Source organism: Chanos chanos, chromosome 4 (genome assembly GCF_902362185.1).
Source record: "Chanos chanos chromosome 4, fChaCha1.1, whole genome shotgun sequence".
NCBI lineage: Eukaryota > Metazoa > Chordata > Actinopteri > Gonorynchiformes > Chanidae > Chanos > Chanos chanos.
This window is the reverse complement of record NC_044498.1, coordinates 17,105,065-17,129,548: the sequence shown is the minus strand read 5'-3', so window position 1 is coordinate 17,129,548 and position 24,484 is coordinate 17,105,065. Positions and strand designations below refer to the sequence as shown.

The window sequence follows — 24,484 nt, the reverse complement described above, 5'->3', positions numbered from 1 at the left end:
AAAGTCTTAACTTTGCAATTTTGTCTTTTTCTTTCTTTCTTTCTTTCTTTCTTTCTTCCCCACCTTTCTTGCTCCGCTCCCCTCCCCCTTCGCTTCAGCCTAATTGCACACACACCACATAAAATACAACCAGACTGTTTTCTTTTCTCCTGCTTTAAAAACTGTGCCGAACAAGCCTCCCTGTGACCCTTTCTCTCTCCCTCTCTCTCTCTCTCTCTCTCTCTCTCTACCACTTTCTTGCATTCTCCTCTTCTCTCTTTTTCTCCTTCTCTCTCTCTCTCTCTCTCTCTCTCTCACGCCCTGTTTCAGACAAACGCACACTCACACATTGTGTGTCTGGATAGCAGGAATGTGAATTGTGCTGAGGACATTCTTCCTCAGATCAGCTGGGAAGAACTTCACCATAAAATGGGATTAGCAGGACAGGAGAAGAGAGTGTGTGTGTGTGTGTGAGAGAGAGAGAGAGAGAGAGAGAGAGAGAGAGAGAGAGAGAGAAAGAGAAAGAGAGACAGAACAAGTGAGGGATAGAGGGGCGGGTTCAAAGAGACAGACCTGAACGAGGCAAAGTTCATCCACCGAAAGAAGTGCGGCCAAAACCAGTGCCATCCGCTCGCAATAAATACAATAATACAATGTCCCTCTATGAACTCAGTCACCATTAACCAAACCATCAGCTACCCATCACTCACTGCCTTTACAAAAAGGATGCTCCGCAAAGATGACAAAATACTGACAGATACTAAACGAAGCAACACAGCTTCTAAAGAGGGACTGATAACGTCATTAAAATGAAAGTAGCAGCATTCTGTAGCGTTTGGCCCGATTCTCCGTGAATCAGAACAATGGTTTATTTAGTCCGATACGTTTCACAGATAAAGTGGAGAAAGCTGGCGCAGCATTCAAGAGCTACTCTGTGCATTGAACTTCACAAACAAAGCAGAAAACTCCTTTTCGCTAAAGACACTAAACATTAAAAAGCAATTTTCATGACATTCCCTCATCCTCAAACCCTCTTAAAAACAGACAAACTAGCAAACAACATGGTCAAAATGGTCTTTTAGAGTAAACAATTTTCTCAATCTCTCTCACAAACAGCACCCTAAAACATTTTTCAGATAAGTCATAAAAATTAATAAAAGAAGGCGTAGCACATTTCTACCTTCAGTTCTACTGTTTCACTTTTTAGCGCCGTCGCATCTGGCAATTTCCCTTGAAGCGTGTAAATCTGGATTCACATAAGTGAGCGCTTGTATGTGTGTTTAACGGTGTGCCGGTCTAGCAGGTAGCGGTGAATATATATGACCGAGCGCAGCCAGACGGTGACGGACAGTGTCTCACTCTCCCTCTCTGTATGAGTCAGTCTGAGCGTGTCTGCCTGCCTGTCATAATAAAAGCCCTGGAGCGCAGAGAGACTTAGTTTCACAAGAAAAGTCCTCTTAAATCTGCCGAGTAAATTCTTTGTGGGAAAGTAACAGAAACAAAAATAGCTGATTCTGCTAAAAAAAAAGAAGAGGTTGCTTTATTTTGTTGATCGTTTGAAAATGTTCGGTTGTTTTGGTATGAGACTAGAGTGTGTGTGAGAGAGAAAGGTTCACACTTTCAAGGGCGAAGCAAAATTATATGTATTATTTTACCTTAGAGAAGTGTGTTTATAGAAGACTTTATCCTTATACTAGGTGTGGTAGATTGCAGTAACACCGAGATTCATGGCTTTGAAAATCTACAATCCAGAAAGTTATTTTAACTTTCTCCCCATCTGCTTACTCTCTCTCATTATCTACTGCTGGTGAAAATCTCAAAGCCAAACTTCGGATAAGATCTTTCCTTCAGCAGCAGTTTGAGTCTACTCTGAAAACAATCTTAGAGCCTTTGACTCATGCAGAAAACACAGATTATCAGCCAAAACGTTTTAGCGTTTTGTCAGAAGAAAGCTGAGACAATCCACAGGGCCTCTCATAATACACATACGAAGCAGCGACAACACTGAAAGTAATCTGGAAACATGAAAAGAAAGGAAAATACAGTCAATTCTGAAGAAAGGGATTTTAGAGCATACATAGCCCTGCAGATCATGAAATTTACAGCAAGATGTGTTAAAATGTGGATAATACTAACCAAAACATCATCTTTGATCTGTTTGTTCCTTATGTAGGAAATGCTCAAAAATCTAAAAGAAACTGTCCTCTCAGTTTCTTTCTGAAGTGAAGTCAATTAAAAGGTACCAGACCCACAACACATTCCTTAAGCAAAAGGAAGTCTATTGTACATTCTACTGTAGAATCTTCTAGATATGCCAATTCTATGACAAACTCTCCAACTGCAATATTCTGAAATGCACCAACATTCTACGCACATTCCTCTCTCTGCTGACCTCCCTTTGTTCCTCCACTTAGTTCCGCTAGAGCCTCTTGTTTTCCGTAAATAAAATGCGTGTGTGTTCTCTCAGGGGTTCTTTTATCCTCTCGTTTGGTGGCCTGATGCAGTTTTATCATTTCTGTGTGGGTGTGCGATGGTTATTTTTAGTGACATTCTGAAATCTGCTCTTTCTCCTGTCCAGGTCTATGTCAGGAGAAGTTGCTCATGAGAGAGGAGTCAAGGTCCATAGAACCGAGGGCAGAACCTTTCCATTTTTACTCTCCTATGCTGAGTCATATCCCCAAGTCATGCCTGGAGTCACTTCGCTTTTCTCATTTGAAGTATTGTCTGTGTTGTTACATTCTACAACTGGAAACTGCAATTTCTAGTATTATTTTTTTGACAAGGATTCAAATACTCCCTCTGGAAAATCCATAGCTTTGACAGCTCTTAAGAAATATAAAAACACAGCAATCTTCAGAATGATCATACATGAGCAGACTCTCTCTCTCTCTCTCTCTCTCTCTCTCTCTCTCTCTCTCTCTCTCTCTCTCTCTCTCTCTCTCTCTCTCTCTCTCTTTCAAAAACACACTCAAAGCAACTGAACTGAAAACAAGGTTTTAACCTACCACGAGGCCACATTAGACTGCTGATTGACTTCATCCGGAAACAATGTAATTCCATTAGTGTGTGTGTGTGTGTGTGCGTGTGTGTGTGCGTGTGTGTGTGTGTGAGTGTGTGTGCGTTTGTGTGTGTGTGTGAAGGAGAGAGAGGGAAGGACGTCTGTCTCACATACCATACGTCTCTCCATGGGGTAAAAGCCTCTCAAACTCTCATACTCTAAACAGAGGGGATCTGTCAAGATCCTGAGTTTCCATCAGCTCACAAACATGCTGCTCATGTCCCCTCTCTCTCTCTCTCTCTCTCTCTCTCTCCATCATGCCTTTATACGCCACCTCCCATCTCAGAGGGGATTCCTTCTCTAACTCACTCTTTCTCTCTTCCTCTTTTCTAAGCTGTCCTCCCTCCCAAGCTTATCATTCCACAGTTCCCAATGCACTCTGGTCAATGCTCTCAGAACCTCTCCTCTCTCTCTCTCTCTCTCTCTCTCTCTCTCTCTCTCCCTCTCTCTCTCTCTCCCTCTCTCTCTTTCTCCTTTCTTTCCTTTTCATGTTCCTCAGAGAAACATTTGTATTGTCAGGTTTTTCTTTTCTTTTCTTTTCTTTTATCATTCTTGTATAGCTCTCCTCCATTTCTCTATCTCTCTCCATCTCTGTTCGTCTTTCCCAATCGTTGCCCTCCCCCTCCCCCCTGAGTCAGCACTCCAGAGACAGGCCTGTATTCTGGAGGCCAGCTCACTCTCTAAGTCTCTCTACCATATTTGGGAACTTCTTCCATTCCCTACAGGTCACTACAATCCCACCAGCCAATCCAGTACCTGGCCCCCAAATCCCAACCAATCCTGTATAATGGTATCTCCATTTAAGGACTGCCCATTCTTTTTCTTTAGGTCACTCTATGATTTTTTTTCTTTCTTTCTTTCTTTCTTTCTTTCTTTCTTTCTTTCTTTCTTTCTTTCTTTCTTTCTTTCTTTTTCTCTGTTGTTGTTTTCCAGTGTCAGTCTTTTTCGTTAATATTTACATTGTAATCTGATTTGGCCTAAATTCAAATTCATTTGAAGCAAGCCATTGATTTGGTGTTATTCAGTTTTTTTTACATTACAGTGAAAAAATCTGATAACTGTTATACCTGTGTATTTACACTATTTTACCACATTTACCAATTTTAAACACATAGAAAGGCACTGTAACCTGTGTAATCGCAAGTTTCTCATACTGTGCATACTGTGAAATATTAGTGATATATCAGTTACCTGATATCATTTGTAATTTCTAACACCTGAATTCAAAGTTGAAATAAAAGGATGATTTCTGAGAGACACATTTAAAGTCCCTCAGCTGTGCAGGTCTCTGAATAAACACCACTTTTCCCCTGTACAATTTAGCACCATATGTGCCTATTTAACACGCCTGTTTTCCCCTCTGCTCCTCTAAAACCACACGCAACGCCTCTACAAGAGACTGATTGTTAATACATCATTAGAGTCCTTATGAGTTACACCTCATAAACACAAGCCCACTGCTGGGAAGCACAGCTCTGAGTCACACAACAAATATGTGAACAGACCTGACCGTATGGCTACCGCAAGACACAGCGCTGTGCCTCTGACCATAACGCAACCACAAATACAGCAATGCTGTTCTGGCTGCTAGAATAAACGTACTATAAAAAACCCCCATCAACACAGCACAGTACTATGTACAATTCCTTAACACCACTCGGCTGCTTTGAGAAAGGTACTTGAGCATAACACAGGTGTGCGGATCAGGTTAAAGACCGACTGATGTACAACACTGACATCTGAAATGAGACAAACTACAGAAAGCTGTTCAATTATATTATCTTAGATTCAAAACACAACCCACCTATTCAGCAACCCTGACCAAACATATTCATCAACACACAGATACACACACATGAAAACAAATATTATTTCTCTCCCAACACACACCCAGCCTCAGCACCAACCAAATCTCATCAAATCTCGAAGCACCAACTGTTAAATGGACCGACACTTTCATAGAAAGGAAAATGTGCTTCAGTCCATGTGGTTATTCTTAGGAGAAAACTCTTCATGTTTGTGTTTGTGTGTGAGATTGTTTAACGGTTACAACGAGAGAGGGAAAGAGAGTCATAAGCGTTGTGTCCAAATTGAGAGTAGCCCACAGTTTGTTGCAATTGTGTACAGTCACCATAACGACGACCTCACGGAGGTTGAGTGGGGTTTGTAGAGGCTGAGATCATTTAAGCTGCGAGGTATGACAGCAATGCAGCCAGCATGAGCCTCAATTCACTTAAGCCTGTCCACAGAGTTTGCACTGCACTTCAACTAGGATGAACCACTTCCTCTCTCCTGCCTTATCCTACTGGTATGCAAGCATGAGTACAGAGCTAGCACATGTACACGCTCATACACACACACACACACACACACACACACACACACACACACACAAAAGAAAGAAGGAGCGACAACCTGTAGTATTGTGAGGTTTAGAATGACGGTGTGAGACAAAAGATATGTGACTGCATGTGTGTGTCTGTGTGTGTGTGTGTGTGTGTGTGTATGTGTGTGTGTGTAGTTGGGTGGGTGGGTGCATAAGCACATATCAACAGTCAGCTTATTCTTGTGTTGTTGGTATTTGTTATGTGTTGTATATAATCTTGTATGTGTCCAGCCTGCCTGTTTGACAGGTATTTGAAAGACAGGACTTGATCCTCCTGGACTCACACAAACAGGTCAAAACTTTACACCCACAAGGTACACTGACCTTTGACCCCAGGAAGAGAAAAACTGCTCTGTGCCTGTGGTTTGGCAATGATAAGGCTAACACCTTTCACATCCTGCCTGTACACAGAACATTCCAGAAGTCAACCTCTGACTCCACTTTCTACGTCACAGTCTCTCTAAACCGCTAACACACATCCCTTTGAGCTCCCCCAGGATTACACAGAACTCTGCATGTCTTACCTGATAATAACTGACAATTCATATTGTTTACAACACCAATGGTTATAGAACTCTATATAAAAGAAGCAATACTGTATATTAGACCATTACGCCAGAGCTGGCATTACCGCATTTTAAAACAAGACACACATGCAAACGTGTGCATGTACAGAGACACACACACAGGCACACTCACATACACACACACACACACACGCATATATTTGTGCTAAGGCAATTTAGAGAACAGATCAGGGTGTTGTATGTGATAGCCCAGTGGCTGTCCAGCTATGTACCTCCTCATCAGTGTCACTGAGTGTCTGTGACAGAGCTAGTGGACACAGCATTTCTAATATTACAACTTTTCTTGGCTGTTCCAGATTCTTTACCAGCAGCAGCTAAACTCTCTTAATGATGTTCCTCTGTCCAGGCATGGAATACCTATGAATGAGATTGAAAAGTACTCTGGAAAGATTTTTTGTAGATTATGAAGAGCTTTGAGGAGTTAGTCGATATGACTGACAGTTTAGGTTCAGAGAGAGTTAAAGTTTGATTATGAGTTTGATCTATGGATGTGGCCCTGTGGTATTTTTCAGCAGAACTCCGCAACGACAAGCCAGTTAGGTTACGTAACCATAACAGCGGAGCGACCGCTTAGGTAAACTTACCCAAAATAAACAAAGAAACAGTGTTTACCAAAATGGATAATATGCACGGAAACTATTTTCGTCTGTTAGATTATGATACTAGCCTCTAAGAAATGACAATTAAGAGATTAGATTGCAGAATGGATAATTGTCTTCTCATCCCGTAATGAATTTGGCCAACGCCCACCAAAAGATTACCAAAACCCATCATCAAATGCCAGGCCATTCCTGTTGTTCACAATGCTGTCGCCCGATCTTGTTGTGTTTGTTTACTCAGTTCTCGCTTGTTCATGAGCTGGTCTGAACAGGAATTTGGCCCCAAAATCAAGCTGGCACTGAATTCTGTATTACAATGTGAGAAAAGTTGATCAACAGCACTAAAAGATATAAAGATATCAAGGACTAGTATGTCTGAGATAGTATGTCTGCGAGTGCAACAAACTGTTTATGATGACTGTACACATGCATACACACACATACACACACACACACACACAAAGTTTTATTTTCAGTCAGAGGTTTTAGCAGGCACAGATGTCATAATCTGATTGTGTTGCAGAGGGGCCCCGTGAAATGTCTCACCAGTCTAACATGCTCATTCATCACTTGGTATAAGCTGATATCAGACACCAGCTAGAGGTAACACTTCATCCATCAAACACACAGACAAACACACGTAAATAAAGTCACAACTACACATGTGTATAGGTGGATACCTAGCCTACAGACAAGTCAGTATTTAAATAATCTCACAAAAGGGCAGCTTTACAAGCTCCAGGTGTTATCAGGGCGGTGTGATATGGCCTCACACCCTGTGGGTCATGTTCCTGTGAAACCCCGGAGGACCCTCAATACCCCTGTCTCACAAATCATTTCTCTCTCTCTCTCTCTCTCTCTCTCTCTCTCTCTCTCTCTCTCTCTCTTTCTCTCTCTCTTTCTCTCTCTCTGTCTCTGTGTCTTTCTCTCCACCCTTGGCTGTGCCACATCCACCTATCCTCTTAGTGTTTCACACATCCTTTGAACGTTTCCTCTCATTCTAACACCGCGCCTTGAGCTGGCTAATGCAACCAGCCAATGTCCGGCACCCCCACCCCAGCCCCCACCCCTCCCCAGAACCCCACACCTCCCCTCGACCGTCCCACGCTGCCCTGACACTGACCCGAGCAGACGGCCAGACCCGTTTTCACCCCTCTCCTGCTGTCACTCCTGTCTGCCAAAATCACACAGCCCCTTCCTGTATTTGACAGAGGGGAACAGGGTATTGTTGTAGAGAGACCGATAGAATCACACTAAGGAAATGTAACAGCGGAAGAGATGTATGTTAATCAAGTGTGAAGGTGTGGACTTAGGGTGTAACGGTGAGCTACGCACTTTAGTAAAGTTAAGATGCGATTGGTGGAAGTACTCGCCCATTTGGGGTATTCGTTAAAAAAACGTGACCAAATTCATTATGTAACTGCTGATACAGGGCTATAGAATACTACTTCACAGACTTGTTCATTGATGGTAGTGAAGCCTATATGCTCTTAGAAGCCAGGCTTGAAATAAGAATTCATTTCTTGTCCTCAAAACCCAGGATTGTGAATAAGATTTATGATAATATAAATTCTATATTACAATTAAATGTTATTATCCTAAGCTTAAGGTAAAAAAATGACCATCTAAATAGGGTAAACTTGTTATCATTCATTTCCAAATGTCAACTCTTGTGTAGCTGACACTACAGTTAGTTCGTAGTGACTTGGCAGTGGATATAGATACACACACAATAATACACAGATCCTTTGCCACTACTCGGCCTCACTGCTGTAACCAGTGCTGTGGTGGCTTTTATTGTTCTGTTTTTACATTTACTGAAAACAAGTTGCCAGGAAAAAGGGCTCATACTTTCCATTCGGCCACAGATAACTTAACGGCAATTTAGCAAACAACTTAATCACAAACTCAGTTAACAAAACATAGTAATCCTGAAGTCAAATGAACTAAAAAAATGAGACTTTTACATCAGGAGGGCTGTAAAACACAGACATTATGCGTAGTTCTATGACCAAGTATTGGCCTAAAGTTATGGCATAACATCACTAATAAAATAAGGTCAGAAACATATTGATGGAATCTCCAGGGAAAGCGTCAGGAATTTGTAAATGGCAATTGGGAGGGGTCAGAGGTCAAGGTTCAAGTCTGGTCAGTGCTCAGGGTTATGACTGCCTGTGGTTATACCAGCAGTGATTGGACCATATACAGGGATGGGGGACAACCTGCCCTGCGGCATGCAGAAATGACCCAGGGTAATTATGTAATTATGGGATTCCTGTTTTTACTGTCTAATTACAGGGAAAGGAGGGGGCAGAGAACGGGGAGTGGGTTCATAGAACTGCTACACAAGTCCTGTAACACTTTAGCACGCTCCACACTAGGGAGTCCTATTGTTTTTGGCAATAAGTCTGTCGGAACATTATGGAAAAATTGTTGTGGTAGCAGATTTTACGACTATCTGGCCATTTGCAGAAGCTCGACCAAGGACACTGCACTGCCAAACAGTGCGCCATTCCAATTTCAAGCTGGCTTTCTGCCACCAACACCCCCCCCCCCCCCCCCCCCCAAAAAAAAAAAAAAGATGCGCCTTTCACATTGTATGTATACCCCCTACCATTATAGACATACACAGAAATGAAGACCCACTTTGTCAAGCCCACATTAACCAAATCTGGGTTTTACCTTTTGTTCACTGAGTCTTCTGTTACTTCATCCAATCTGGAAGCACAGAAGTGTGAAAAAGATGGTCAAGGCAAAACACACCTGTGGTCGTGCACCCCAAGAGATGAATTCTCCCATACAACAACCACGATGCGTCAAGCATGCGGAAACGAAAGAACACATGACAAATGCCAGAGGACACGCGTAAACAAACTCTCTCACGCTCACACACACATGCACTGATCATTCTGCTCCAGTCACCCTTACGGACGGGAGAAGATAAAGATGTCTGTCATGGATGTCAGTAACACACAAGAGGCTCTGACACCATTTAAGGGAACAACCAAAAGAAAAAATCCCTCTCAGAGCAGTATCTCCAGATGAATTCATACCCAAACCACACACAGACCCACATGTCCCCAGCTTCAGGGACACACTGGGGCAGGGAAACAGATGCCCCGAAATCCAGACACGGCCTCAACAGTGCAGTGTTACAAACAAAAAACAGACCAATTCCAGCAAAAGACTTTAAAAGTCAATGTAACTTGAACTATTTGAACATATTCCATTTCGTTACAGTTCACCTATATGACCACCAGGCAAAACCAGCCATCATAAATAATGCAAAACAAATACACACAGAGGTACTGAGTTACACAAAAAGAACATCAATGCGGTTTAACAGTCAAACTGTCCAACCCCACTGATTCTGATGGCTGAATGGCTGAATGGCTTCATTGTATTTGTTTAATAGAATGGCAGATGGTAATGTCATGTAAAACAAAAGAGAACCACCCAGATTTAATACAGATTTCAGAACTGCGTGTATGCAAGCGCGCGCGCGCACACACACACACACACATACACACATAGACACATACATACACACACACACACACACACATACACACACACACACACACACACACACACACATACATACACACACACACACACACATACACACACACACAGACACACACACACACATACACACACACACACACACACACACACACACACAGAAGCCAAGTACATATCTATTTACAGGCAAAATGCCAACCTCCCTGAGCGATCTCAGGCACGCAGTGGTGACACAGCTTTGACACAATCATAAAAGGATGGGAATGCATTTGTTCTCTGATGAGACTTTTCCCTTTAACTCTTTACTGACACATCTCCACAGCTGCACACTTCTGTACGTTACCCTATGCCAAAGACCAAACTGCAAGCATGCTCAATCCAGGGAAAGTGCTCTGCTGGCCATCAAGACTGATACAGCTCAAAGGTGAAGGATGATATGCTAGTAATAAACATTTATGACATAAAATACAGACTTTATGCTTCTTCTGAAAATGGAATTGATTTTGAATCATCGTTCTTTTGCAACATATTTGTTGAGAAGACTTAGACTCTGTCAAATGAACGTTTGCACTCTGTCTTACCAAAGGTTCATGAAACTTGCATTTTTTCTTTTCTTTTCTCACCTTATGGTTAGAAGTTTTCATATGCTTCCTCAGCACTGAGTCACAAAATGACCTCCAAAAATATCTGAGACAGTTCTGAGAGGACAGAGGGGCAACACGATGCAGGATTTCGAATACACGCCTGAGGATGTGCGACGGACTCCTGGCTGTGTGTTGTGGTGTGCAATGGCATGCAGAGGTACAGTGCGGGACTTACAGTTTGGGTTTGGGTTTGATGGGGAGAGGTGGACCCTCCTTAGCTGGAGAGGGTGATGGAGGAAGCGATTCTTCTTTCGTGGAGGGCAGAACCTCCTTCTTAATCACTGGGAGGGTGTCTTTGGCCGGGCCGCTTGTGGTCTGAGCATTCTGGAAGGTTCCGTTGGGTCGGTTACTGGGTTCGGTCTCCGTGGTGATCTGGACAGGCGTCGCCGTCACGCTGGGCCAGATGTCAAGCTCGTTGATTTGGAACCCTTCAGCACTGGGCGGGGTTTTGGGTGGGACTTCCAAGAGGCTGATCTCGGTGGGCGGGGGAGGGGGAGGGAAAGCCTGACTTTCCTCGAACCCACTGTTCTCCGCCGGCATACCATTGCTAGGTGACTCCTCAGCCACTATATGAGGTACAAAGGTTCCAGTGATTACATGCAACCAATTTTACGTGTGAGTGTTAAGAACATCAACCACAATAGCTTGGCAGCATGAACTTTGTGCCATCGGTGTGTGCCAAGAACAAGGTGGAGTTTCCTACTGATGAAAAATTATAACCCACGTGCAATCATCACCGGACAGTTTCGTAGCACTTGCCTGTGATGTTTATGATAAACAGAATAATGCTTCAAATGACTGACCTCAGGTAGCTCAAAACAGGTTGAGCATAGTCTCCAAAATATAGACATGATCTTTTACATATTCCTTTAAAATGCCAACAGCATCTACGCCATTATGTCAGAGGTGCTGGGCCCGAATGGCAGGTCTGTACCTGGCTCTGGTCCACGTTTCTGTTTCCGTGATAAACCGAAGGCTGGTACACACTTAGCCTGTTGCTTTCAAGGGTTGTGTTTGACCCTGAATGATTACTTGTACACTGTGGTTTATTTGGTCTTGAGCTTTGCTCTGATTGCCTGTTATGCGCGTGCTAATCCATCAGGGAAAAATAAACATACATTCTTTCCCTTCCTCATCTGCATTACGCTGCCCTCACCAAATATCCTCGTTCTGTCTGTATCTTGGGAGCAGCTACATGGACACGCTGTGCCTGCATGGCTTTTTTATGGTCTGGTTTTTCAAGTCCAAGTCAAATGACTTACTATGAATATCTAAAAGACATAACAACTATGTACCCAATCACATCTTATCGCCTTTAGAGGAAAGAGATGCCTCCCAAAAATTTTGAAATGTAGCTGTTCAGCTAAATCCAATCTAAACCTTTCTGGTCTTTTTTTTTCATTATAGTACATTTAACATCCTAGCGACTCATTCGTCCATGTATGTATGTGTGTGTGTGTGTGTGTGTGTGTGTGTGTGTGTGTGTGTGTGTGTGGCGTGGGGGTGGGGGTGGGGGATGCACCTGGAGTGACAGTAAGCTGAGCACTGCTGCTGACGGAGCCGTACTGGTTGGTTGCTGTGCAGCAGAAGAGACCTCCATCCTCCGGAAACACCTCCGCTATCACCAACGTACAGATCTCCTCTAAAGGACCAATCAGAGAGCTCACCGATTAAGCACCATGGACTTCACAAGCTCAATCATCAAAACAGGATCCAAAAAAGTAGTGAATTTAACACCACGCAACATACTCTTAAAATGCCCTTAAGGGCTACCCTGCAAGCTGATTTCACAAAGTCAAGTGGTTAGTGCCGTGGTTGGTGGGGTTGAGATGTTGGCTCAGCTATGAGGAGAATAAAGCAGTTGTAATTAGGGTTGTAATGAGTGATGCGGTTGACATGTGACAGACTGGCAGACAGACAGGCGTGTAGAGCTTAGAACAGTGAGTGACAGTGGCGGAGTGACTCACAAACGCACAGGCTAGCGCGTGAGGGCATGAGACAGGATGAGCAGTAATCTGAACGTAAGTGCCGCACGCACAGACAGGCATGGACAGGTGTTCAGTGTTCATAGATGTCTGAGTCATGGTGTCTCTCTCCTAATGTGTCCTGACTGTCTCAGACTGGGCGTGTGTGTGTGAGTGCATGTGTATGTGTGTGTGTGTGTGTGTGTTATGTTTCAGACAGATGGACCTATACTGTAACTATAGTAAACTGTATACACAGATTTGACCAGTATTAAATAATGTTCAATTTGGTCAAATAGAGACCTGTATGTCTGTGTGTGTATGCGCATGAGAGAGAGAGAGAGACAGAGAGAGAGAGAGAGAGAGAGAGAGAGAGAGAGAGAGAGAGAGTGAGAGAGAGAGAGAGAGAGAGAGAGAGAGAGAGAGAGTGTAAGAGAGAGAGAGAGAGAGAGAGAGAGAGTGAGTGAGTGTAAGAGAGAGAGAGAGAGATCAAGCATGAGAGAGAAAGAACAAAAGAGACGGAGAGGGCTTTCTCAAGAGCTCCATGATCTTCAAACTTCCAAACAAATGATTGCGTCAGATGGGTGATGTCATATGGTGAAGATGATGTCAGTTGGATTGCGTTGTACACACAGGTCAGACACAGAGCAGGTGTGGGCTGAATGACAGACTGACACAGTCACAGAGACTCTGCTGATGAATGGCTGCACTCTCTTGTCTAACATTTAAGGTGTGTAGATGAAAGAAGAAGGACTTACCAGGCTCTGCAGTAGACCTGGGTTCTGTCAAACATCAAACACAAGTGAGAGAGAGACAGAGGAAGAGAAAGAGAGAGCGAGAGAGACAGAGACAGAGAATCAGAGTGAGAGAGGGAGGGTGGGAGAGAGAAAGAAAGGCCATATTTGTTTTTCAATAATGTCATAAAACTAGTCTCATGTAGACTGAAAAAGTCAGAGCAGTATCAGATGACACAGATAAGTAGAAACAGCTGAAATACTATAAAACATTCTCAAATATTTTACACATTGTTTATACAGAGATGAGATTCTCCAAAGATTCTCACTTTTCTGGAGAATGCGGAAGTCTGGAGAATCTTGAATCTCCTGTCCCTGTCTAAACCACTGGACCCTGAGAGGAGAACTCCCCCGAACACGAGACTCTAGAACCACCACCTGCCCCTCTGTGGCCTGGACGTCCTGCAGCAGCTGAAGAAAAGAAAGAGACAGAGAGAGAGAGGGATAGGGGCGTTTGAGACTTATTGGTGAAGAAAAAAGACCAGACAAACTGTGTGAAAATGAATAAGGTGAGGGACAAAGAGACAGATTGACACGGAGCGAGAGGACAGAGAAGTATGAGACCAAACTGCCCTCTCTCCAGAGTAGACGTACTCAACTACCAATCACAAAACAGCTCCTAGAGTTGCGCAAAGTCAAACCATTTTCAACAGACGACGTGTAAGAGGGAGAGGGCAATAAATGTGTCGGTGTGTGTGTGTGTTTGTATGTGTGTGTGTGTGTGTGTGTGTGTTTGTGTGTGTGTATGTGTACATTGTCCGTAATCATGACATCACCTTCCAGGGCAGTCTATCCTTTCATTTGAGTGATTAAAGCAGAGAGGAGGAGGGAGGTGTAGAAAAAGACATGTCAGTTTTAAACAAGGCAGAAAATGATTTAGCGTCTGGAGAAAGGGGACTAGAGCAGGCCTGACCCCTGTGGCTTTGGTAGAACTGTTTGATGTTCTGCCTCAGCATGTCTGAAACACAGGATCACATGAAAAATATCCTGCTCTCTCTTTCTTTTTCTTTTCTTCTCTCACTAACGCACATTAACACACACACACACACACACACACACACACACACACACACACACACACATACACCCATACAGACATAATGGGACAAAACTCCTGAGTGGATCTGGCATCATGAAATACAAGTGTTCTGGTGATAATACTACCTAGAGTGTGTGTGTGTGTGTGTGTGTGTGTGTGTGTGTAATTACCTTGGTGAAGGTGGGGGGTGTTGAGAGAAGTCCATTACCAGTATACAGAGAGGAGACAGGGCTCTGAACCTAGACGGAAAGAGACATAGAGAGTAGAAGAGAGAGTCAGTGTAGCCCTCTTCAAATGAGATGATGTGGTTGTAAAACAAAGCAGGTCAGTTTTGCCAAAGAGTGTGTCGCATTTCTCTGTCTGTTCTCACATCTGCTGTTATCATTCATGATGAACATTCCAGACTACACTGTGAGTGAGTCAGAGTGTGTGGTTATGGTTTGTGTATATGTGTGTATATGTGTGTATATGTGTGTGTGTGTGTGTTTGTGTGTCTTACCCTCTGGGTAGACAGAGGTTGGACCAGAGTGGAGCGGTGAGGTTGGACCTCTGGGCTTTTTGGTGAAGAAGACCGAATAGTCAAGGAGACAGAGGTGGTTTTCTTCTGGGCTCTAAAGGAAAGACAGCAGTACTCAGACACACCACAGCCCCGTAAAATACACTCCAACTTAAATAAACCTTGAAAGTGACTCTCTCACACGCAGATCTCAGAGCTTCAACATCTTTGCACTTACAATGAGAGTCCTCTTCTCCATATTCTTCCAAGCACAGATATATCAGACAAATGAACACTTATGGACAAAATAGAGAATCTAGACTCATCATTTGTTTTACTCTACGTATTATCAGCTGTTTTCCATGTACTTCTGTGGTCTTTACTAAGGCCAATGATCCATAAATTCATAATCTGTCCGTTTTTTGGTCACATCAGCCCATGTAATAACTCTAGCCCGTTGGATCATTTGTTCTGATCACAGCTAATGACTTTGTCCTCGCGTTGCTTTGTTATTGTTGTCTGTGTTCAGTATTTGTAAAGTACACATACTTATCATTCACAGCTTATGTTACATTTTCAGAAGTTTGTTCCCTTAGCTATCCTTAGAGCAGCTTCCAAAGATCGTCACGGTCTGAAAAGTTTCAATGTTTCAGCACTGGGAGTGAATCACTGGCCTATTTCTGGCAGAGTAAATAGCCAAACCACTCTCCAATGATGTATTACTAAAAAAGACTGTGTACAGAGCAGTCAGTTAAAAAAAAGCATTGAGTTGAATGTGCTTTTGGAGCATTTGTGTATAAGAAAGTATCTTAATATGAAGACAAACGGTTCTTTAGGGTTAGAATATGTGATTTATATGATACAATGTTTTCCTCTGGATCTGTTTAGTAACTGTACCATCACACACACACACACACCCACACACACACTCACACATACACACACACACACACACAATAAGAAGAGTAATTCCTTCCCTTGGAGGTCAGGGTGAAAAGCTTTATACACTCTCTGCATGTTTGCACTATGCAGTTTGCACCTTATAAATGACTGTGGAGCCAACTGGAATGTTCTTCCAAACGACTCAGATGATATCACTGGAAACAAGAGCCAAGTTCTTCATTATTAGTATAAACAAAAGAGTGAGGGAGCAATACAGATTTTAATGAATAGAGGGAGAAATAGGGTGGAAACAAAAGGTCAACAAGAGGGTTAGGAAAGGAACAGAGTAGAGAGTGACAGGGTTGAAGAGAAGACGCAGGGTTTGGGGAACTGAAGGATGGATAGCTAAATTGATAGAGAGATCAATGGATGGACAATAGGAGGGATATTTATGTAAAAGTGCATGTTGCAGTGTGCCAGAACAACGGAAGGCTCCAAACTGTGAATTACTAAGAGGCTCCATGTCGTCCATGAAGCGTCTGAGCATCTTTTCGTGGCTTGTAATCTACTCTCTCACTGACCAGGTCACTGCGGCTTTTTATGGGCCCGCAGAGATCCCGCTCAGAGAGGACAGGCTCAGCTTAATGTGTGCGTGTGGTCAGGGTCACAGATCAGAGGAGGTCAAGGTCATGTCAGTGAAATACATACTGAGGCATGGCTCCTGGCTTGGACTTGGCTACAGATCCCTCTCCGTCTGAGTCCGAGGATGAGGCTCCTGGAAGGGGGGGGGCAGTGAATGATTTCAGAAAGCCAGCGTTTTGTTTTGTGATTAGTGGTGACAATAGGCTGTGTGCAAATTCAGATGTGTGTTACTTGTGTTTGATTTTTTCTGACGTAAGCTAACCTTCGATGTAAACCTCTGCAGAGGTGTTGTCGGCTCCCAAGGCGTTGGATGCCACGCAGGTATACCTCCCAGTGTCGTCCTCAAAGGCCTCGGTAATCACCAACGTGTGCAGGTCACCATCATGACAGATCTGAATGTCAGGACAGTGGTGCAGCTCCCGCCCCTCACAGAACCATCTGACCAATCAGAGAGAGAGAGAGAGAGACTATCACGTACAATGAAGCAGTCAGCCATATGAACACCCTGAGGACAATTCCCATAAGTGAAAAACTCTACAGAATATACTGAGCAAGGTGATCAGTGTGATCAATCATACTATGAGCTCAAATCATGAGAAAGGCCCTGTTTATCAAAGAGTGGATCTCATACAAAATCTCCCAGGTTTATATTAACCCAATACTGGTGTCTTATGAAGGTGCTATGAATGAAAGACAGCGTGTTTTACATTTAATACAATAGGTAAGTGAGGCTATGGCTGTGTACTGCCACTGTCAACCAAACTGATTATGGTTGAGCCATTAAGGATTTGTTGTTATTAAGGCCAGTGAAGCTGCCTGAAAATCAAATTGTGGTGTTTTCTAGAATCTGCTATCGTTGTCTAGTCATCAACCGCGATCAATCTCCGTGGAAAAACAGCCTCAGACCTCAAATCTTACAGTGTTCAAAGTGTAGAACACATTAAGATTTACAGCTATTGATTTAACTGAGAAAGTTCCCAAAATAATGTTATTCATTTAGAAACGCAAGGAGAATTTAAAAGAAAAAGAAAAAAAAAAAGCATCAGCTCTCCAGGCGACTAAGAATGGGCATGTACAGTTTTCATATAATTCAGTAACATGATCTCAATATCACACTAAAGTTATAGAGAGAAGTGAATAAGGTAGAGAAACCCGACCTAAAACTTGGATTAGAGAGTGAGTTAGCATTTTCTTTGTGCTCTGCCTTTTTTCTTTCTTTTTTTTTTTTTTTGGTTATGTTTTTTTCAATGTTGCATTCTGTATAGGGAGCAGCTCTTTAATAAGATCTAGTATCACTGTAATTTAATTCACTACCTTTTCTTTGACAGGGATTAGTGCTTATTCACAACACATATTTGAATGCATCTCAGACAGACACAGGAAGGGCCAGATTTATGTCTGTGCAGATGGTGCAGATGGAGGATGGCCAAACATGACATATCAAATGCACACGGATACAGATCCACACGCTTTCTTTCACTCTCTCTCTCTCTCTCTCTCTCTCTCTCTCTCTGTCTCGGTCCCTCTGTTTCTCTCTCTCCCCCCGAGGCACATGCAGGCACACACCTGGGAGACACCACAGTCAGATATGACGCATCGGTCTGGAAATCAAAAATAAAAGAGAGAGAGGGAAAGTCCTTTACTTACCACAACACACACACACACGCACACACACACACGCACACACACACACACGCACACACACACACACACACACACACACACACACACACACCTCTGACCTCAAATGGCTGTCAACATTTCTGCATATGTATTGCATCCCCTTGAGGCATACCTGCCATAGTGAACCACTCCACTCATTCAGTCTCCACCTCCCCTGGGCAACAACCAAATACTAAGTTATGGGAAACAGATCCACCCTCACACACACATACACACACACACACACACACACACACACACGCACACGCACAAAACCAGCAGACGTCTGGTTGACTCTATTTAAAATGGGTCACAGCTGGGTCTACCAAACCTGTCTTTGTTACTCATTAGTGACAATGTGATGCCATCACAACTAATTTACATTCATTACCAGACTGAGACTGCCACATATAGCCTGACACATTGCCACTGTTCTAATTATCCCTGCCTAAAGACTGCATGCTTAAATTAGCAGAGAATGGAATGAAGGTTCTTATAGTGCTCAGCTGTCCTACAGTGACAGCTATGTTGGTTACATTTTCAAAACTGGCAAATATGTGGTTTCATTGAAGAATACAGCAAAGATGATCTATGTGTCTGGATTCACTTAGCAGATTTATTGCAAACATTCTGAAGGATTCACAGTGGAAGGCCCAGAGCAAACATTGAGCGGAAGTCGTGGTTTCTTTGATCTTCATATAGCTTTTTATTGAGGTTTCAATATTCTAAGAATATTCTCATACCCTAGTACTGTAGTCTTTATTACACATGCTCATCCTCTTTCTCTCTCTTTCCTATTCTCTTTGTCTCAAAAAGACATACACACATAGACTCTGTAAAGTATACCCCAACCTCAAGATGTACGTGGAATTAGAATCCTGGAAGCTAACAGCACAGCTGTTACTTTCCTCTTGCCCCCCCCCCCCCCCCCCCCGCCCGCCCCCCAGCCAGGACATTCCGGAACATCTTTAAATGTTCTATAAAGAACTCCGGCATTCTGGGGTCTCCCCACCCTGCCAAGGAAGGACCTGGAATCCTCGAATGCCATCCACAATTTCTCTCTCTCTCTCTCTCTCTCTCTCTCTCTCTCTCTCTCATTCTCTTGCCTGCCTGTTCAGTTCTTTCCTTCTAACTCTTTTGTTTTTTTTTTAACATTTTCTTTATAGATAAGGCATATGCAGATTCACAATGGTCAATCACTCTTGTCAACTGAATATTTTAGTCATACATAACTTCCTTACATAATACCATTACCACCATTTTTCTACATAACCAAAACATCGCCTTTACCACTACTTTCAAACACCCAAAGCATTAAACCAGTTTTAGGCTTTTCATGACATCTCAGAGCCTCTTATAAAGATTCTTAACATTCTGAGGCTTGGCAGATTTATTTCACAGCACTCTGCCAATCAGACCTCCGGATTGCAAGCAAGCACCAAGCAGTCTCTAATCCATCAATGACACGCAGTTACACACAGACACAGACGCACACACACACACACACACACACACACACAATATCTATTGCCTGTCTGATTGAAATTCATGTGTGTGTCAGGATTTGTTCATACAAGTTGAATGACACTTTCATGTTGTTGTCTAGGTACAGAGAGAGGGAATGCACTTTCTCAGCAGTAAGGAACAGCTGCGAGCCTCTCTGTGTTTAGTCATCCTGAGCTGCTACTAACAGAAACTGTGCAAGCGCTCCCTTTCTAACGATGATGAACTCTGATATATCTGATAGATGCCATGCTCCAACAGCGACGTCCCTGATTCATGGTGAAAACATGTTCCTAGTCGATAGCCCCACTCCTCCACACGCTGTTTCCTTTTTTTTTTTTTTTTTTTGTGGCAGTCATGTTTTCAGTGAGGGGAAGCTGCTAGATCTGACGGTTTGCAGATGGTCCAAAGCCACGATTGCTTTGAGCGAAGCGGAATGTTAAAGTGGTTTCACGTCAGTTTTTCCAATTTTGACAAAAAGGACAGAGTAAAAGGAAAGAGTGTTTGGATGGTTTAACCCAGTTCAGTCTCAACTGAGTCCAGATTAAGCATGAACGGCAGCAGATGATTCTGTCCCTGTATCTGTCTCTTTGTCTGGAGTAATTCCTCTCAGCTGCGCCCATTTGTCCTCATCAGCTCGGCACTTGATCTTTGTCTTTGAAGGTTACCACATTTAGATGTTCCTCAAAGTCCCATGTAATAATCAATTAATATTAAGCCCTCTGGAAGTACTTACACACACACACACACACACACACACACTCGTTCACAAACACATACATGCACACACACACACACACACACACACACACACACACACATACACACACACACACACACACATACACACACACTGACACTGGGCCCAACATGAGAATTCTCATGTGAGTTGGACATTTAGAACATTCCTCAGGTTCAGTATCATGTAAACTTAAAGTTAGGGTTCGTGAGCTTGTGTCTAATGTTTGGAGGGATGATTAATTACAGTACTGTTATTCAGAAAAGCCTCTTACAGCATGAACAGAACTCTACACTAAAGACACAGTACAGAGAGAGAGAGAGAGAGAGACAGCATGGACAAAATTTACTTAACTTTAATATTATTTGTTCTTGTTTGTTTACAATGTATATTATCACATCACGATTGAATCAAACAAAAGAGTGTGGTGAGAAACATTTTCCATGAGGGAGTGAGACTGCTTCCAGGGCCCAAACAGAGAAAATAGAGCTCGCCACGGTAACTGAACAGCATAAACTGTGTGTGTACCAAAACACCAAAACAATAAACATACACCTCGCTGTTCAGGAATTCATCAGTGGCTAAATGAAAGACTCGACAGTTTTCCATGGCACCTCCGATGCCAGACTCCGGACTAATCAGTCACGCTTCCATAAACACAAACAGAGGGCCTCATTGCTGAACTATTTCACGTTTCTGGTGGATTATTACAAACTACATATTTTCTCATTTTTTTTTCATTTTTTGCTTGGATCCTTACTTTCTGGTCATGTTTACCCCTGGATGTGATATGACAGATGTGAAAGAGACAGTGAGAGATGTAGATTGATGAAGTGGTCTATGATTGCAGTGGTCCAGTCCCTCCATTCATAAGTTTATTTGAGTGATTCAGTCACACATACACATGATTTTTCCCCTTCCAGCACATTCAAACACTGGCCACTTTCCATGCGCACGGACAAACATTAATAAATGGCACCAACTCCAAAAAAGCTCCAAAAAAAAAAAAAAAACACTAGAAAACACACAGATTGTAAACCTTGACTGAACCACAGGGTGTTTGCAGAGAACATGGGTTGCCGCGGAAATATGTGTGATTTGCACACACTACGTGTCTATAAAACCCTATATTAATCACACCATAATGAGCGGTAATTTTGGGTAATTACCATGTAAACCAATTAAGACACAGGCAGCAGGGCTCACTGTAGCCAAAATGAACTTCTGGCACAACCAGATGTTTTTGTGTGCGGAAGGATTTCTTAAATGCAAACACACACGCATAAGCACAAACGCGCAGTAGAACAGCACAAAGAGTAATATTGCTTTTTTTTTTTTTTTTTTTTTTTTTTTTATATGCTTTACTGACCAAGCTTTTTTTGACCATGAAAACAGACCGCAGCGTTTAGGGCCGACGGAACTGGAAAGGAATGAAAGAATTTAGCACAAGAATTCTGTGCTTCTTCATTATTACAGACTATAATCAGCTGGGCCCTACTGATTCTCCAGCAGAATCAAGTAAATCAAAAATACTCACTAAAGCTCTGCTGAGGTTTTGTGGGGTCACTGGCAAGTTTTTCAAACGACCAGCGCTGGTCTCATTTTGAAAAATGGAACAAAAAGTCAATGAGGTTAACCTAGGATTGGTCTGCCTACGAGTACTTCACTGACGCACGAACGCACGCTGACACGCTCCACTATTCAAAAAGAGCAGTAAACATATGACCTTACTAAACATTAGTAAAAGTACATGAAGAAAATGAAACAGAACAATAATGTATTTCACTCAGCCTTCTTGCAAACACCTTCCTGCACATAGCAACCCCACTAGTTACACTCCATTTCCTTCTCAACACTCACACACAGACTCACACACATACAAAAGCACACACACAAATCAGTCATGGTCAGTGTAGTTTCAGACAGTGTAAGACACTTGTCTGTCCTCTATCTGACAGCACAGACTAATCTTAGCCCAGTCACAGATGAGTCATGATCTGAACAGTTTTAACTTTTGCTCTTAGATTTTCTCAGCAGCTAAGAGACAAGAAACATAGATTTTAGTGTGCTTCAAAATGCCCATTACATTCATATTACATACAGATGTCATTTTTGTATAAAACATATCCCTTTTGAGCTGTCTAAAATTGTAAAGATATGTTTATAACAACTTGATCTACGTATTTTTCTTACTGACAGTGCAGAAGTACTGTGATATTGAATTATAGTTATTCTGTGCCGAAGGGGGCGGTTGCTAGGTGGAGACTAATAACAGTCTGGATTATGGATTACAACCTAATATTAAATGAGAAGAATATAAGTGCTTGTTTGTTCAAGCCCACAAATCACTCATATTAATGGATAGTTCAGAGGTCCTAGTTTATTCTCTTCTATGTCGTCTCTTTCCAGACGCAGAGAAACATCAAGACATCAAGAGCCAACTGGTTTAGACCTGTTTTGGAGTTGCTATAGAACTCATGCCTTGTGTGCTGGTGTGTGTGTGTGTGTGTGTGTGTGTGTGCGTGTGTGTGTGTGTGTGCGCAAGTGTGTGTGTGTGTGTGTGTGTGTGTGTGTGTGTATCTGGCCTGTATTTAGCAGACAGTGCTTGTTAAAGTGCTGACAAACTGAAAGAAAGAATATCTTTGGGATGAAATACTCCATACTCTCTTTTTCTTGGTTTGCTGACTCTTGAAACCTTGTGTTTTCTCATTTCTTTGCCTCTGTGAAGTGATCAGATTTGGTGGTATTGAGTTTGAGATATCAAAAAGGTAACAGAAGTTTAGCTCAGGCCCATAGATGTGTGTGTGTGTGTGTGTGTGTGCGCGTTGTTGTGCAGGGGGGTCCCATTTGTGTAAAAGTAAAAATACACTGCGATCTATTGAACAAATGTGCTTCATCTCACAGACAGAATCTCAGACACAGGAAACACTGAGTCTGGAGTCTGCCCTACAATACACACCAGAGAAACCTGGAACTGGAAGAGCTGGAGAGTGTTTTTGGGGGAAAGATTAGATCTAAAGCAGACAGAGCAAGAGGAATCAGAGAATCAGTGAGAGTGCATGAAAGTATGAAAGAGAGGGGGGGGGGTGAGAGCAGAGAAGAGAAAGGTAAAGTCATAGAAATAAAGGAGTCAGAGAAGAGGAGAAAGGAAAGAAAAACTTGATCTTGTCACACTAACAGACCAGACCTCTAACAGGAAAAAGGATGACATGCTTTGTGTGTTTGTGCTTGTCCTTGGCCTGTCATAATGCTGAGGTTAATGACACACGGATGAAGACTCCAACAGCACAACCAGGGGAAAGACCTCTGTATGCTCCTCTCACCATTTACACACAGGTCACCGACTACAGCTGAAGGGTCACGCAGAGTAGACAGGACAGAGGGCAGCTAAAAAAAAGAGCGGAAGATGGGATGTGTGTGTTTGTGTGTGTGTGTGTGTGTGTGTGTGTGTGTGTGTGTGAGTCTGTTTATATATGGATTTAAATGAGCACAGAGATTCTGAATGAGCAACAGATTTCACAGAAAACAATTTCACAGATACAACTACATTACACTCTCATTCACTCACTCATTATCTAAGCCGCTTATCCTGATTAGGGTCGTGGGGGGTGCTGGAGCCTATCCCAGCGCTCATAGGGCGAACTACATTACATTTGAAGTCAATTCCAAATAGAATAAATGCTTTCTTCTTGCCATAGCTGAACTGTACCAGTAATCTATAGATTCACAAAACACAGCAGAAGAGAAGTCAGAGGAGTCTAAAGTACTCAAACGCTGCTCTCCAGCTCTGTTAATTAGTGGCACAGGAAACAAACATAGAATTGACTGCATTCAGGAACAGAGACACCCTCTCCAACACAGCCCACCTTTAAGTCCCAGGGCAGTGTAACCTCACCAGGAATAAACTCTGGAAGGAAACCACCAGTCCCATCAACCACTTTTCCTAAGACATTCTATATCAGTCAAGCCAGATCTAACCTCAAAT

The 24,484-nt window shown here is 42.8% G+C and overlaps 1 protein-coding gene across 3 annotated transcripts in view; it reads right to left on the bottom strand.

Annotated features, from left to right (window-relative positions):
• Positions 1-24,484, bottom strand: part of palld (palladin, cytoskeletal associated protein) — a 62,873-nt gene that overhangs the window by 22,332 nt on the left and 16,057 nt on the right. For 2 of the 3 annotated variants that reach the window (XM_030771165.1, XM_030771167.1), the window contains 9 exons: positions 16,858-17,033; positions 16,662-16,728; positions 15,075-15,186; positions 14,746-14,814; positions 13,806-13,947; positions 13,501-13,524; positions 12,301-12,420; positions 10,954-11,344; positions 9,292-9,327 (listed from right to left, as the gene is read on the bottom strand). In XM_030771165.1, coding sequence (XP_030627025.1) covers positions 9,292-9,327; positions 10,954-11,344; positions 12,301-12,420; positions 13,501-13,524; positions 13,806-13,947; positions 14,746-14,814; positions 15,075-15,186; positions 16,662-16,728; positions 16,858-17,033 — 1,137 coding nt within the window. The remainder of the gene's footprint in view (positions 1-9,291; positions 9,328-10,953; positions 11,345-12,300; positions 12,421-13,500; positions 13,525-13,805; positions 13,948-14,745; positions 14,815-15,074; positions 15,187-16,661; positions 16,729-16,857; positions 17,034-24,484) is intronic. The other variant, XM_030771166.1, reaches the window with a different exon arrangement.